The sequence below is a fragment of the Centruroides sculpturatus genome, unplaced genomic scaffold (genome assembly GCF_000671375.1).
Source record: "Centruroides sculpturatus isolate CEXI.00-Female unplaced genomic scaffold, Cexi_2.0 scaffold190, whole genome shotgun sequence".
Lineage (NCBI taxonomy): Eukaryota > Metazoa > Arthropoda > Arachnida > Scorpiones > Buthidae > Centruroides > Centruroides sculpturatus.
Genome location: NW_019384543.1, coordinates 531,623 through 548,050, shown reverse-complemented (window position 1 = coordinate 548,050; position 16,428 = coordinate 531,623). Strand labels below are relative to the sequence as shown.

The 16,428-nt window shown below is 31.9% G+C and overlaps 1 protein-coding gene across 1 annotated transcript; it reads right to left on the bottom strand.

Annotated features, from left to right (window-relative positions):
• Nucleotides 1-3,990: 3,990 nt before the first annotated feature.
• Nucleotides 3,991-14,340, bottom strand: LOC111623417 (glutamate-gated chloride channel-like). Its single transcript, XM_023365989.1, has 8 exons — nucleotides 14,199-14,340; nucleotides 9,576-9,646; nucleotides 9,431-9,498; nucleotides 7,945-8,177; nucleotides 7,770-7,852; nucleotides 7,542-7,709; nucleotides 7,117-7,484; nucleotides 3,991-5,407 (listed from the first exon to the last, which is right to left on the bottom strand). Exons 1-8 carry the CDS (start codon nucleotides 14,261-14,263, stop codon nucleotides 5,144-5,146), a joined length of 1,320 nt encoding a protein of 439 aa, XP_023221757.1. The 5' UTR covers nucleotides 14,264-14,340; the 3' UTR covers nucleotides 3,991-5,143.
• Nucleotides 14,341-16,428: the final 2,088 nt, after the last annotated feature.

The window sequence follows — 16,428 nt, the reverse complement described above, 5'->3', positions numbered from 1 at the left end:
ATTCAATACGTAAAAATTATATTTCTACAACATGTATTAATTCATTTAATCATATAATTGACAGACAATTATGACATATAGGTGTTAAAAATATTAGAGTTAAATTTTTAAAAAAAAATTGTGCAAAAACGTTGTTACTTAGCGACTTTAAAAGATACAAGATTTCTGCGACAAGAGATACAGCAAAGGGAAACGCTGAAAAGTTCACTTGCGGACTCTAATAACATAGTTTAGGTTTTGATACCATCTTAAAAATGCTTATTAATAATTTAAGTCCTCTATTTAGAAAATTTTCTTTTTCATATTATTTGTCACCTAAAGCGTTGCATTAAAAAAGCTCATAGCGAAGGGAAGAAATTATGTCATGTCAATTCTCAAATTGCCCCCCTCCAACCATCAAATTGCCCCCCTCCAACCATCAAATTGCCCCCCTGTGGGGCGTACGCCCCACTTTGGGAAACACTGTCTTAGATTAATAGATTACTTTTTAATAATTTGAAAATTATTAAGTAGTAATTTATTACTTTTACACTGTTTGATATTTTCTATTAGCATAAGCTATTAGCGTTTCATAATTTATAAATACAGTATAAGTTACTCGGAGAAAGATACACATCTGTTAAATTAATACATCAATCGAAACATATCACTCTCATTTCTATTTTTTAATACAATGCAATGACTTCCTTTACTCTATTAAAAATCTAGAAAACGTAATAATTATCGTTATTAATATATCAATTAACTGCTTCATTTATTTTGAAGTGTAAAACCCCGAATATTTTGACAAAATTTATTTAAAACTCTTTTAACGGAACCGAGAAAATGGTGAAATTTTGGTGCTATAGCTTCCTGTCGTAACGCTTTCATGTCGTTATTAAAAATTCCATTCTATTATTGAACAAACTACAGAAGATGATCTGTAATCAAATACCATTAATTAATTTAAAACATTAAACGTTTCTTTGAAATTCAGTTCAATACAGGTAAAAAGCAAATTGTATTCAGTCACCCTAAGCCAGTGGTTCCCAACCTTTTTTCATTAGCGTACCCCGTGACATGTCATATCTCTAGATTGTACCCCTCATTTAAGAAATTTAGCGAGTAACCATATTGTTAATTTTACATATTGTAACTTTAAATTAAAGAAAAAAAACCTAAAAGAAAAAAATGTATAATAAAGTTGTGAATGTTGCAAGGAACATTTTTTATCTAATAATTTTTTAATACTATAGTTTGTGATACGTAATATATTATTTTTTCTGCCATAAAAACTAACTTTTTTCTGTACAGTACCCCTAAACAACCTATCGCATACCCCTAGGGGTACGCGTACCACAGGTTGGGAATCGCTGCCCTAAGCAATCAGCAACTGATCATTTTGATTTAGTATACAATTTTTATTGTCATTGGTTTTGATAAAAACGTTTATTGTAATAACTTGAAGTTAATGAATAAGAGAGCCAATCAAAACATCATACGAAATAATAACACTTTTGTTGATGTGCATGCCTTATGCCGTGTGGCGATAAGCACACGGCATAAGGCATGTGCATAAAGCATCTGCTTGCCTTTTGCCTTAAGCACATGCTCGAACCATTATTATCATTCTAATTAAAACACTCTGCAGTTACATCTAATTTGAATTGAAACTGAATAAATATAATTAATAATAAAATGAAAGTCACGAAGCCTGCAATAAGTTTTCATCATGAATTTTCGACTTTGAATGGTAGTATCATCGTAAGCGGTAAACCTTTCAGTAGCGTAGCGTAGGGAGAGTTTTTGTTACTTGTACGATTAATTCGTAGTCTTATACACCTCCAATATCCAATAGGGCTACTGTAAGTCATCTACATTACTTGCGTTACTCCTACCCAACTCTCCCTAGTCGCTAACTGTAACTGATTTAGAACCAGCATGCACTGCAAATTATTCTTCATTGCAAAATGATATACGCATGCGTCAGGAACTTCCGTTCGAACAAACCTCACCTGCCGTCAGGGTCGGCGATTTTAAAAAGGTGGCAACACTAGCACGGAATTTTTCATTACTTATTCTGTGACGAATCTGAATTTTAATCTTTTAAATTGAGATACCTAAATAAGGGAGCGGCGAAATTTTCTTCCCACGGTAGGGCGGCTGATACCCACGCTACGCCAATGAAACCTTTGTTAATAAAATGTCATAATTAAAATATTATAAAATATAAATATGTTTATATCATAATTTATAATGTGTTGGTTTTGTCCTGTTGTTATCATGGGCGTAGCCAGAGTTTTGTTATGGGGGGCCTAGTAGAGGCCAACCTGACACAAAATTGAATTATTTCAAATTATTGTTCATTAAAATGAAATTTCCATAAAAATCGACAATAACTTAACACACATAAAATATGAAACTTTCTTTAATCATACGTTCTCGTAACATTAATATCAAACTCTAGCAATGCCTTAAACAAAAATTAACCAATCAATTATTTTTTTTACTATTCTTTAATATTAAAGAATGTCTTTAATCTAGATATAGACCAGGGGTGGCCAACAGTTTTTCCCGTAGAGACTAAACTGTACATAGAGATTACAGATACGCTTTGCACATTGGGCACAGAAAGCCGTTGACGTTTTTTTTTTTTTCTTTTTTTTTAGGATCAGAATTTCTCAACTTTCCAATAACTCCACATTGTCAGGTTGAAGAGAGTTATCGCTGATCCATTCAACCAATTATTTGAAGTTCAGTCCAATATTCAAAGACTAATTGCGGGCCGCGGTACACTATACCCAATTAAATTAGCTTCAACTTTTTATTTCTTTTTGCAAGTTGGCTCAACACCTTTTCGGCTGTGATTTTTTGCGGGGGCCGTGCCCACCCATGCCCCCTCCTGGCTACGCCCATGGTTGTTATCTTTGTTTTATATTTAACTAGCAGATGAGCCCGGCGTTGCTCGGGCAAAAAGTAACGATAGCAAAAGTTAGCATTATTAGATTATAGCCGATCTCACTTGTTTTCACCGGGTGCAAGAATCAGGTCCCCTCTCTTCTGAGACTAATTAGAGAATTTTTAGATATCTGCTTACCACATCGGAATAACATAATGTGAATAACATCGGAATAATGTGATGCCTTTGTTTTACACTTTCTCTAATATTAATACTTCAAGGTTAATTATACAGGGAGGTTCTCAAATGCTGTTACAGTATTTTAAGTTCAATACTCGAGAACAACATAGTTGTATTGTATTACGCTGTGTACACACAACAACTGATCACAACGTAGACATGTATGCAATATTTCAAATACGTATGTACAATTTTGAATCAGAATTTCATTTTTTACCATTAGCTTTTGGATTCAAATTATGATCAATTCAACAGGACTCGATCCAATTGAATTGACAAATGTTTTGGAATGTATTTTCGTCGTAACTCCGGTACTATTCGTATGCAACATAATATCGATTTAACCGTTTCTCAAGGAATGCAACTGGCGAAAGAATTGCGGGTTTGAGTTCCGCTCCGGGCCGATCGTTTCTTCTAGAATATTTTAATATCACTTTGTATTATTTTATTTATAATTATATTATTTAACAAAGCAGCCTGGTGATCTACGCCTGCCAAATTTTTTAGTAATAATTAAATGATAATAGCCCGATAAAAATTTTTATATAATTTAGGGTAAAACCGGATGACACGCTTTTAGTGAAAATAAGTTATTTAACTGTGGGTTTCAAAAGAAATAAATACATAACTTATATAGAAATATACAACCGAGTGTTATCTTTTAACGAAGTGAATAATGTTAAATAAAATCTCGTCGTAACATCGTGGTAATGATACTTGTCCGTTTTCGGCATCTACTCCATCAAAGACTTGCCAATACTTAAGTGTGGCATGCCTATTTTATTTGATTTAATGATAAACAATTGTTCTTTTTTTCATAACTAACATCGAATTGATCCAACAGCTTTCTTTGCTAAATCACCATCTTTAAGTTTTTTTTTTTTTTTTTTTTTTTGCGAAGAGTACAATAATGTCATGTTAAATTATTTGTTTGCTTGATACTAATTTAGACTATTAGTAGGTATACTACTTGTACTGTACATACGCGTATTTGAGATGTCAAAAATGCCTCCCTTTAAACGACTCTTTTATATTCACTGTTACTTTCTTGTTTGAGAATCCAGCAATTATCTCCAGAATGGCTGGATCCCTTCATGCATGCTAACGTCCTTCCATTTGAGAAATATCCCAATGGGACCGCTCCTTCTGTTCCTCGCTCAAATCACTCAAGTTCTGCGGAAATATTTCGAGATTAAAGTGGACAAGATGAATCTTCGAGGATATACGACCCCCATTTCTTTGTCACACCTCCGTAACTCTGACACTGATACCAGAAATTCGTAGTTTTCTTTTCTTCTATTTCCGAGATATTCACTCATTACTGTTTTGAATAAATGTCAAATGTCTAATTCGACAGGTTGGAGCTTTGACACAATGATTTTCTATTTAAGAATCTTTCTTATTTCAGGTTCTACTAACATTCCTTTCCATAATTTTGCTGTTCTCAGATTTGGGAAAACTTGAAGGTAAATAAACTCACGTCCATTTTTTTCCAAGGTTTTCACGAAGTTTTTCATTAACACAAGTTAATATAAAGAGGAGGGAGAAAAATCTTCTTGGGTCTATCAGCGACACATAGTTCAGATTTCTTTCTCCAAGTATATATTAACAACATAATGTTTGTTTCCTGATTGTTCCACAAAAAGCAGCAATTTTTCGTAAACACTCCTATGCAATGCAATAACCTTAAAAAATTGGCATAGATTATCCATCAATAATTGCTCTATTTTTAAAATAATATAAAAATTTCCCCATTTTTTATGGGCAACAGAATTTTTCCTTATTTTAATAGGTTTGTATAATTTACATTTTCTTTTTAAAATTTAAAAATATGAAAAATTCTTGAGTGATGGATAATTCTGAGGATTATTTTCACATTCTGCACTCCAAAATACATTAGAAATGGTAATTAACTTAACGGAGAAAAAAGTCATGTTCCCTAGTGCTTCAAATCTCGTATAATTCAATCTTCTAAATCGCATTTATTCTTCATTTCTTTCATTCAATCTAAAATGAATTTATCAATTAAGTGTCATTCTTCAATTCCTCGTGAATTTTATTTTTAATTGTTCCATCAGAGATAAGGCCAAAATACATCCAGTAAAAAATGGCAAAGCTAAAAAATGTAATCGGAAATAGCTTCCGACTTATTCCGTCCAAAACTTGAATCTGTTTTACAGAAACTTTAACAGTTTCTATGTTTGACTGCGTGACTTTCTTTTTATGTGTCTTCTCTGTTCCCACCCAACCTTGACCAGACTTTTCGTTCAAATCCATATTTCGTACGTTCTGCAAAGAAATAATAATAATGATAATAATTTTTATCTTACCATCCTATTTAATAAAAGTAATTAAGGAAATGTGTGACGTTTTATTTACTGTTTGAAATACTATTATTAAATACATAAGCAAAACTCCTCTAAGTTACCAAATAATGAAAGGGTTTACGTTCGATTAATAACATATTTTTATCTTTATGTTGTTATACATAAAATATTTTTTGGTAAAAATAAAAAAAATAAAGATGATGTTGATATTTCTGATCAAGATCAACAAGAAAGCCGAGAAGACCACGATACTTCGTAAAAAGAAAACGGTCTGGTTTAGCTAAATTTAATATTACAGAACTTTTAATTGTAATTGTTAGTTAATTATTAATTGCTTTAGTAAACAATAGTATACTTTTGTTAACTTTTGGAACCTATCCCTATGTTACGCATCAGTCCTTTGTTTCGTATAGCAAGGATCGCATAACACGGCACTTTTTCAGAACTATCGTAAGTACCGTATTTCAGTTAATATTTCAGCATGGGAAAAAACATGAAACGAAATTTGGCATGATGACTTATATATGAGGCATTCATACTATTAGATAATATTAAATTTTGGAGTATAGGACTCGAGAACAGAGAAACAGAGAAATAGTGTGTTAAATTTGGAGTTGGGTTGGGCTTTATAAAAATTTTATTCGTTATTGGTATTTGCAATATTAAAAAAAACTCATTTTTACCCTCAAAATTAAGCTGTTTTTTGCATTTTTATAATAATTAATAATATAAAAGTTGTTTTTAATAACATCTCGTGACAGATGGTACTACAAACAAGTTTAAATTTGAGTTATTGTATACGTTATAGAGTTTTTAAACTTAATTTTTAACGGAGATTTTTATCATAATTTCATAAAATTATTCTTTTTAATTAATCTTCTATTATTACTTAAATTTTAAATCCTAGTATAATGGTAAATTATCGTTTTTCGAATGTTTCAATGAATGTTCTTTCTCAAACATTTAGTGAACGATGCAGGGAATACTCACATCTTTTTAACCTCTCCTATCTGGCCTATGTTTTTTGTACATTTCATCGGAATTATTTCGCAGCCTACAGCACATGTTGTTATAATGTTATACTGTGTATAAGTGTTCCCCCTTTTTTCACCTATGTTTTCTCACGAGTCGTGTTATCCTAACTGCCACTATAACCTTAGGACTAAAGAGGGAGCATTAAGCCCGAAATGCATATCCTTTCCTATCAATAAACCGACCTTTTTCCACTAAAAGTGTTCCTGTGTGATTTGTTCTCAACGGCAACTTTATGCTAAGAAAATCCAGAAACTCATTTGTTTTTGTGTTTTGGTGCATTAAGCACTGTGAATTAAAAATTTCATGAAATAAAAATATTATAATGCGATTTCTGTATTTGAAATTAAATTTATTTACTCACGATCGTGAGTAAATAAATTGCGTGTATCACCTAGTTTCGTGGCTCTACAATCGATAGATGACGTAGTAATTTCCATTTATTGATACATGGAAAGTTTGGTCTCTGTGTATATATAACCCTACATGTTAAAATTTTTTTTTATCGTTTCGGAAAATCGAGTCTCTACACTATGTCAATATTGTAAAATTATAATTATCACTCAGAATAAATATATTATTTGGTAATTTATATCAATATCCCAAATTAAAATGATTTTTTTTTATAAATATAAATACCATTAATTTCTGCTTCCAAGAACTAAACCAGTTTTCAAATTTAATCTCCGCATAGTTGGCCATGTAATACGAGATTGCATACTCCATTAAAGTGGCGAAAACCATATTTAAGCAGACGAAGAGCCAGATGTCCATTGCATTGATGTATGAAACTGGAGGCAAGTTCTTCTTGCTCTGTACTATTTGGGTTGCTAGTGTTAAGAGCGAAGTCACTCCCAGGGTGATTCTTGCGGGTACTGCTCCTACGTCCAACCAAAATGAGAGCCAAGATAGTGCCACTATCAATGTACTTGGAATGTAGGTGTTGATCAAGTAAGCGGTTATCATGCGATCGAAAACAAATATCGCTTTCAAAGTGGTGTAGTTACCTAAAAAATTTATTTTGTTTTAATTTGTTTATTATGCTTCATTTGTATAGCATTTACCTGTATTCCATGAACTGACTTCTCTTCCTGTAGTGGTCTTAGTTATCTTGAATTGGGGCAACAGAATCTCCGTTTCGTAGATGATCGATTTTTTACTTTTCGCAAAAAAACTGGATCCTCCTGCATCTTCCATCCAATGAAGAGCCACCACATCATCAGGAAAGGAGACTATTAAGAAGAACTTTAGGAATCACGGTAACGATACAAGTTACACAAAGAGATACTCACATAAAGCGATCTTGATGATGCAAATTTGCAGATCTAGTGGATACAGATGGAGATCCATGGGACAACTTATACGCAAATCGTATCTGAAATAATTTCAACTTTTTACTTATTTATTTTGATATCAATTTTAACCAATACAGTTTGGCGTTTATACAGAAATGTGAAGAATATTTACCTGGCATAACGATAAATATATCCATCAGGTAATATCTTCATTGCTATATTGGGTAGAGTAATAGAGAAGAGTTTTCCAGAGATAGAATTTTCGAAACAGATGTCGGGAGTCCATATTTTATTTTGAATTTCTAACGGAAGGATGCTGGGTCTTCCGTTGTCGTTCTGAAGACATTTCAAATATAATCTCTCATCTTTCCAGTAATCATTGAAATACATATGAATGTGGAAATCCTGAGAAAATAAATAAATATTGTGATACAGATATACTCAAACTGCCAACACAAATTTACAGTATATAATAAGACTGATATTTCAATGTTGTTTGAATTTCTCTGGGTAGTTTCTTATGTAAAATTTCTGTGTTTATCGACAATTACTCTAATTGTTATCATTTTGTGTTATGTTATAAATTACGCTTAAATTAGAAAATTTTTAAATGAAACTAATTTTAAATATTTTAATTTTTATTTCATGCAATTGCATAAACTTGCAACTATACGAAAAAGTAATTCTGATTTTTTTATTTTAAAAAAATTCTAATGTTTTCATTATTTCTTTAGGTATATTAAGCTTTGATCATTTAGTATGATAAGCTATATATACTTTAATGCAATTTTACATTTGAAATTAAATTAATTTACTCAAAATCTAACGTAATGTTACCTATTTTATGACCTAATTTCGCGGCGCTACAATCAACAGATGAAGAAATAATTTTCAGCTAAGTGAAAAGTTTGGTCATTGTATTAAACTTTGTGGCATTTTATTTTTGGTGTTTTAAAATAGTTACGAATGAAATAAATAAAGCTGGCATTGTAAAAATAATCTTCTAAACTTCAAAATTTAAACTGGAAACATGTCAGAATTTTTTATAATTTCACTGTTTTCAGTCTCTAATCTAAAACCCGTCATTGTTATTATCATTAATTCAATTAAATAATATAAAAATGTCGACCAGAAAATTTGTTTGAAATTCTAATGGTTTTTCTTAAACTGAAACCTTATACTATTATTCATGTTGAAACTTACTGAAATTCATTTTTCTGAAACAGCATGAGCATGTATGGGCTGTGTGTGTGTGTGCCTCATGTTTGTACATAAAAAGTGATAACACATTGTGCGAGGACTTTTGAGCGTTTAATTCCTCCCATTTGGGAAGAATTTAAAAATGACATAAATGTACCAAATAAAAACAGTACATTGTATTTACATATAGTATACTGTTTTATACTTATTTTATACAAATTCAGTTCTTCCTTAGTCTACTGAATTCTGTTACTTTGTATACCTTTGTTAATTAATTAATAAACCAGGTTATGAAACATTGTGTTTTTAAAAATCACAATTTTTCATAACCTGCTCTTTAAACGTTTTGCCTGAGTGAAAATGTTCATAAGTGAGCAATGAGAAACGATCCTCTTATCTAAATTCATCAAGAATACTCATCTACTGTCTTATTTCTCACGAAAAACTTCAAAACTCACCATTGTAGACTCGTCCAAGTCATAAATATCACAAACCCTCAAAGAGATGTAAACATTGACAGCTTTGCCTGAAAAATTCGATTACAGTATGTTTAGTGAATGAAAAATTTTATCAAGTACTGTACATAAATTAAAAAATTACAACCATTCTCAGTAGGTGCCTCTGTTTTCTTGTAATCTTCAGGCATTATTTTGTCCAAAGAACAGCTATGGTTACTATTGTCAAAATTAATTAAAAATTAAATTTAACATCAATTATTCAAAGTTATACCATTTATTTCATAATTGGTATAACTTGTGATGTAAACCAGAGTTGTCCAATCTTTTTTCTTAATGGGCCAAATTAGAAATTTACGTATATTCACCGGGCCACAAACGTCCTTTATATAAATATATGCTTTTAACAAGTTAACAAGTTCAAAATGTAAATATCAAATTTTAATAACAAATATATATAATTACATAAAATACTGTATTATTGACAGTAAAAAAATTATACTCACACAAAATAAAAATAAATTCAATGCGAGTTTTGACATTGCCTTCATTTTATAATATTGTCAATATCTGCTTTCATGGTACCAGTCTTAATTCTAAGAATGCTAGTTAAATAGGAATCACTCAACCTATTTATTTCAGCAGTTTTGATGTTTTTCATGTGCGAAAAGAATTGGTCACAACAGTATGTTATGCATGCGGGGTAATACAGTTTTCTAGCACCAATTACGTCTTTAGGACATCAAAGTGTATCCAGTGAAACGAAAATAATTTTAACAATAATCTTTACCAAAATAAATGAAAATGTACTTAAAAATTTTATGGTGCAGTGGGCGCGCGCGGGTTGGACATCCCTGATGTAAACTATATTCACGTTCGCAAGAATCATGAGCAGTAGAAAATATTGGAAAAGTTTTATATAAACATAAGTGAATAAACTTCCGTAATAACATTGTATCACAATATTAAAATTTGAATTACTGAAATGAATGCTCTACTCATCTTTGTGACAATTCTCTTTATTGAGAATAAAGTAAAATAATCTAAGACATCTAATTTTCTATTTTTTAAACTGCTTTTACCTTGGGAGCTTGTACAGACTTTCACAAACAAGAGGGTCAGTCTGACACCTTAATTTAACTGTTCGGATGGCCAAGTATCTGGCCTGCCGAAAACTACTTAAATCATATTTTGTGCAGGCCGGTAAGCTCGTATTTTGGATTTTCCAATTCCAATGCCACCATACCGCTGGTCCGATAGAAATTCGGGATCGTTGCGATAGGCGGTTGAAGTAATTCGAGCAAAAGTAGTAATTGACCTCCTCCCGGAAGATAGTAAAGTCAACAACTACTATTAATATTTGAAAAGTTATCCGTGTTAGACAAGTTGTGATGGCTCCGGATGTGATCGAGTTGCTAACCTTAATTAATGTCTGAAAGATATTGGCCTTTTTTGTGCTCTCTGAGCGGTAAAGGGCCTTAAACCACAAATAAAAAAAAATGTCTGAAAGACTTCGTATGACTTGTTTAAATAAAAAAAAATATTGTAAAACTGTGAGAATAATTGCCTTTATGTTACACTTACACGAAAACACTTTATCTCACTGAGAATTATTTATTAAAACTCTTTCCTGGCGATTAGACGCCCATCGGTGTCTTCAAGTGACTTATTCTTTTTTGTGCGGCGATAACGCCTTGTGGCGCAAATTAATTAAAGAATTAATTTAAAAAATTCGATTAATTTGCGTTATATTCGCTTTTTCCAGCGATCGCAGCTTTGATTCGCTCTTCTGTAGGTCGATTGACTTTGTTTAAGCCAATAAGTGTTGTTACCACCCCTGGGCCATAAATATTTCGGTAAATACATTCCCCTACCATTCTACAGTAAATCTTCGCAGTTAACTACGCAGTTGGCTGAAAACAATCAAAGGGAAACTCCTTCTAAACTTTTATTGGGTATCTTCTATCTTTGTTGACATTACTTTAACTAATCACAGACTCGTGAAAGGAAAAAATCGCTGCGAAAATCCCCGCCTTCAACCTTCGAAGTAAAATGTAAACAATAGTAATAAAGTGGCTTTTTTAAAATCGTTTTTCAGCTCTAATTAACAAATTTAACGCTTTTAGACATTAAATTAGCAAATTAAACAATATTTAGGCATGTAAATATGTTTTTAAAACTATCTAGCAATAAATATTCCCGGGAAACTCCACCTCCCTATAGTAAGTCTATGGAAGATGTTCTTGCTGTTAATTGGNTCATTCCCTGAATACTGGGAGCTCCGTCGTGGGTTCGCCCCTCGCCAGGACGGGATGGCCACGATATTCCGGGTTTTCTCTACGTCTGTAACGCCTGAATAGGGGCTAGTTACCCTTTCCCTTGGCAGATCGCCCAATTGTTGCGTTGCTGTAACTTAACTAAATAAAAAGTAAAGTTAAACTTTGGCTGCTTCGGTTGCTTGAATTCTCAGTGCCATTTAGAACCTGCCGTCGGGCGCAATATAAAACCATAAGTAGATGGAGCAATGCATCAAAATGCTCACTTTTTTTTGTTGTTTTACTTCAACTCTATTTGCGGGCACTTAGAGGGCCTTTTTAGCAAGCGCATTATGCATTCGGCCAGGCCCAAATGGAACGGATATTTTAGACCACTTCGCGAAAAATTACTGTGGGTTTTTTGACCGGTCCGAATTACGATCCCGGGTCCCTAGAACGGCAGGTTGCATTTTTCCATGGAAAAATAAAAAAATGCGAGTATAAAATTGATTAATCCATATTTTTCATATTACTCAAAGTTCTCTATGTTTATTAAATATTTATTGCGCTTCATTATATTTATACCGCGTGTTGTACAACAGTTTCTACTGTACGTGCGATAAACAAATTGCTTTTATACATTATTTTTTGCATTTATATTTTGTTAGTAGCTTTTTATTTAGTGCTACATTGCAGTCATTATATCCTTTCTATTATTATTATTATTATTATTTTGTTTTGTTCATAAATTTCAAATTTTAATATTATTTTAAATTTGTATTAAACTAAAAATTAAACAATCGTAAACTGTAATATGTTCAAACACAAACAAAAGATTAAATATAGCGTGATTTTGAAGCGAAATATCGCGATTTAAAAATTACACAAAAAATGCTCCGCATCATGAATTCAACCTTTACGTAAGGTTATAGATTTTCCGATCAGAAAAGTTACCCATAACGAAAGTTTTCAACCTTTAACTAACGTTTTTTATCTATTTTATTATTTTGATTTTTTAAATTGTATACATAGTACTGTAATTTATTCTTTGGATTCAAATAGCTCAATATTCCAAAGAATTTTGTATTTCAAACGTGTTCTTAACTTTTCTATACAAAAAAATAACAGATATCAATATTCCATCATAGAACAGGTTGAAAACGTTCGTTACGGTAAATAAATAATTCTCAGTGAGATAAGGTGTTTTTTTTCTTAGGTTAAGAAGCATTAGCTGGGTATTAGTTAAGTATTTTATGTTATAATAAAGTATTTATGTTTTTGCAACAAATTGTGTAAATTATGTCGTAAATATCGTGTTTATAAAAAAATTATTGGACTGCAATTTGAAAAATTGTAGATCTATAAATGTTGTCAGTCTGTCCTTTCTCAATCTCGAGATAGGAGTTAGATATATGAACGTTGAGACAGATGTAGAATGCTTAGGGGCAGGAGGGCCAGATTAATAACTGTATAGGAATTTCAGATTTGGAATAGATGTCACATTACTTCGATTCAAAATTTTCCCCCCCCCCGAACAAAGATACAGAGATAACCGGCACGACTCTATTGCTAATAGGAAAAGTATGATGTATACAGGGACAAAACCACCACTAAAAATTGAGAACATTGTGACGATGTCACAATAAATAATCACTCGTTAGAATTAGTTTGGTTTATTTAGTAACTGCAACGCGACATGTGAGCGATCTGCTTGGGGATGCATCCCAGGAAAACTTTTATGGAAAACAGGACCCTATTTAGATGAAGAAAACCCGGATAATTCCACGTGGCCTGCCCGTTTGCCATGCCCGAACTGAAGACTGACTACTAGAGTTTGGTGGTTTTATGCACTTGGTTATCAGAAGGCGCTTGCTAGAATTAAGAAAGTACCGTTCAGAAATGAAAAAACCCGAGTCGTTAGATGTAGAAAATTAAATACTTATAGATTTTTTACAGGGTGACATTTTCGACTGCATGCAAGCAAGTGTGCGACTACATGTTACCTATTGCAGTAATTATATAGCGCGTCTATTTCCCGCTATATCATTGTCGCAATTATTAAGTGAATATAATATATATTTTATAAGAATTGTATTTAGTTGATTATTTTGTTAAATTTTTTGCCAATGGATGTTTTTGCGCTACATGTAAACCAGTAAATTTAATGTAGATAGAAATGAATTAATTTACAGAAATTCAATAGATATTTTGGGGTTGTACAACATTATCTAAGTTAGGGGTATATAAATATATAGATGAAGAAGATAAAGTCGAGTAAAATAGAATTTTACATAAATAAATCGCGTGATTATATAATAAGGCTACTTAATGAAACTGTATAGATGAGTTTGTGACTTGAAACTTAATATTTAAGACAAAATACATGTTAATAAGAAATAAAAGAGGTAGCACGCATATTTATTTTAGGAAATATCAGTAAAGTGCATTGGTGCAGAGAAGTTAATGGTTGTATTCAAAGATAGTGAACTAAGTGTAAATAATACGAAAGATCTTACGATGCCAGAACGTTACGGATATTCGCCATTATCCAAAAGAGGTAGAAGTTGACCGTTGGAGACATCGCATATTATGAATCCATACGTAGCTGTATATTTAGGTTTTATAATCGAAATGTGGTTCATGTCACGCACATACGCTGCCGATATAAAGCAATCACATTAATTCGTCACGTATCTTTTTTATTTCAGCTCTGTTTTGATATAAAATTTTTGTTTCATAAAATAAAAATTTATCGATCCATAAACAAAGTTATGTGTTTAAATGTTTTCTAAAAAACTAAATTCACTTAAGAGATTGCAATTTCACTGTTAGGTCGCTCGGACAAGATAATTCCATTTAAGCGACTGCAAATTTATATTTATTTTTTTTTATTTACTCTAAAAAATTATCAATACTTTATTTCGATTGAGTTATATTCTTCCTAGTAGATGTTCTCATTTCCCAGTCTTTTGCTTGTCTCAGGATTATTTTTCGTTTTTTAAAGTAATTTAATGCGTTCTGCAACCTCCAAAATAATATTAATAATTCTGTGTAAGATATATATTAAAAATTATCTTTGAATTACGTAGAAATTTTCACAAATAGAAAAACTTTATTAAAGTTTGCTGGAAACTGCATACAACAACAATAATAAAGGAAAAAAATTGCTTTGAATTGATTTGAAAATTAAAAAAAACTTAAATTACCTTTTAAATTAGAAGTTCGATCTTCGTTTTTTAAATAAATAAAGCATATTATAAAAATTTACAATAATATTTTGTATTAAGATTTTAAAAAGCAAAGATGGTCAATACTCCGATCACTCAATTTGATTTTTATTTTAGTAATGTAAAGTCCTGCTATCGAGAATGCCCTTTCCGATTCAATTGATGTGAGTGGAATTCTGTATTCTCTTAAATGCATTAAACACATGTGTTTTTTTCGCCTGTAGCCTCGAAGATTTCTAGTTCGTTTTCGAGATTGTAATACTACTACTTTTGATCTCTAGTATTCTTGATTTGTCTACCTTGGCTGCTTTAATAGAAACATCAAGCTTATAGCCCAATAATTCGGCAGTTCGTTTGGCTTTAATAATCAGGTTTATGAAGAAAAATTTCATACTTGCAGACTTCATACTCGTTTGTATCCTTGCCCAATTTGCATAACTTGGCGTTACGCAGTTATTGAAGCTACTGAGCATGGCTAAAAATTAAGACACCATAAGCACAATTATTCCAGATATTACAGGTTCTGACAAGTAACGAATTTTCAGTGTCTTAACACAAATAAGCCACATATTTATTATTGACCATTTCTGACATGTCATAACGAGCAAAAATTTAAAAAACTAATAAGTAGGTTTAAAATTAATAAATACAAATGTATTCTGACCGTTTTTGACTTAATTATACTTTCTACTTGCAAAATTTCTTCAACCTTAACACAAAATAAGAAAAAAGTGACTTTTTAAGAAATTTGCGGGATTTCCGGGGATGAGAAGAATTTCCCGGGTTAAAAAAACAACTGGGATCCCATGATCCCGTTTGAGAAACCCTACTTCCTAGTGATGCCTCCTTAAACGCTAATTTGTAATTAATAGATGCATAATTAAGCCATTTCACTAGCAGAAGAAGCGTGTATTAACCATGTCTGTTCCCCATGTCAACGACGGCTGAATTATGCACTCCTCAAAAGTGAAATAGCAACACCACGAAGGAATGCGCGTAGTCACAATCACATTACATGACTGGTAGAGGTGACAGAGATAAGCAAATGATTAAAAGAAACAAAGATATGCAACAGACATCATTTTATTCAGTAACGCATGTGGCCCCCGCAGGCAGTTATACGGCGATATATACTATTATTATAGTAAAGAATAGACGGCGTTAATCAGAGGTATTTCCGTAAAGTGGGTTTTCGAAAAGAAGTGAGAAGAAAGTAGACGTAAGAGAAAGTACTGGTGGCAGGGGCCAAAGGGGATGGAAAAGTGGGAAGGAAGGAAGATAGAAGAGGAAGGGTCCCTGACGCGCATATGCATTTATTAATAGACGTAAACAGAAATACAGTAGAGCGTCGATTTTCCGAAAGTCAATCATCCGAAAGATTTCCAGTCGGCAAATTTAAATTTTCGCCAGTGCTGTGGCACTTCAATCTTTGGCTATGTCTTTGGCTACTCAAATATTTTACGTTTTTGATACTAAATTAACATCTGAAGTATAATTTTTTATTGTTTTTATATTTTTC

Coding starts and splice junctions, on each gene's coding strand:
- LOC111623417 (XM_023365989.1), bottom strand. CDS start 14,263: ATGTCTCCAACGGTCAACTTCTACCTCTTTTGGATAATGGCGAATATC. Junction 9,499..9,575: donor AGAGGCACCTACTGAGAATG/GTTGTAATTTTT, acceptor CGAATTTTTCAG/GCAAAGCTGTCAATGTTTAC. Junction 7,853..7,944: donor TATATTTATCGTTATGCCAG/GTAAATATTCTT, acceptor AAATTATTTCAG/ATACGATTTGCGTATAAGTT.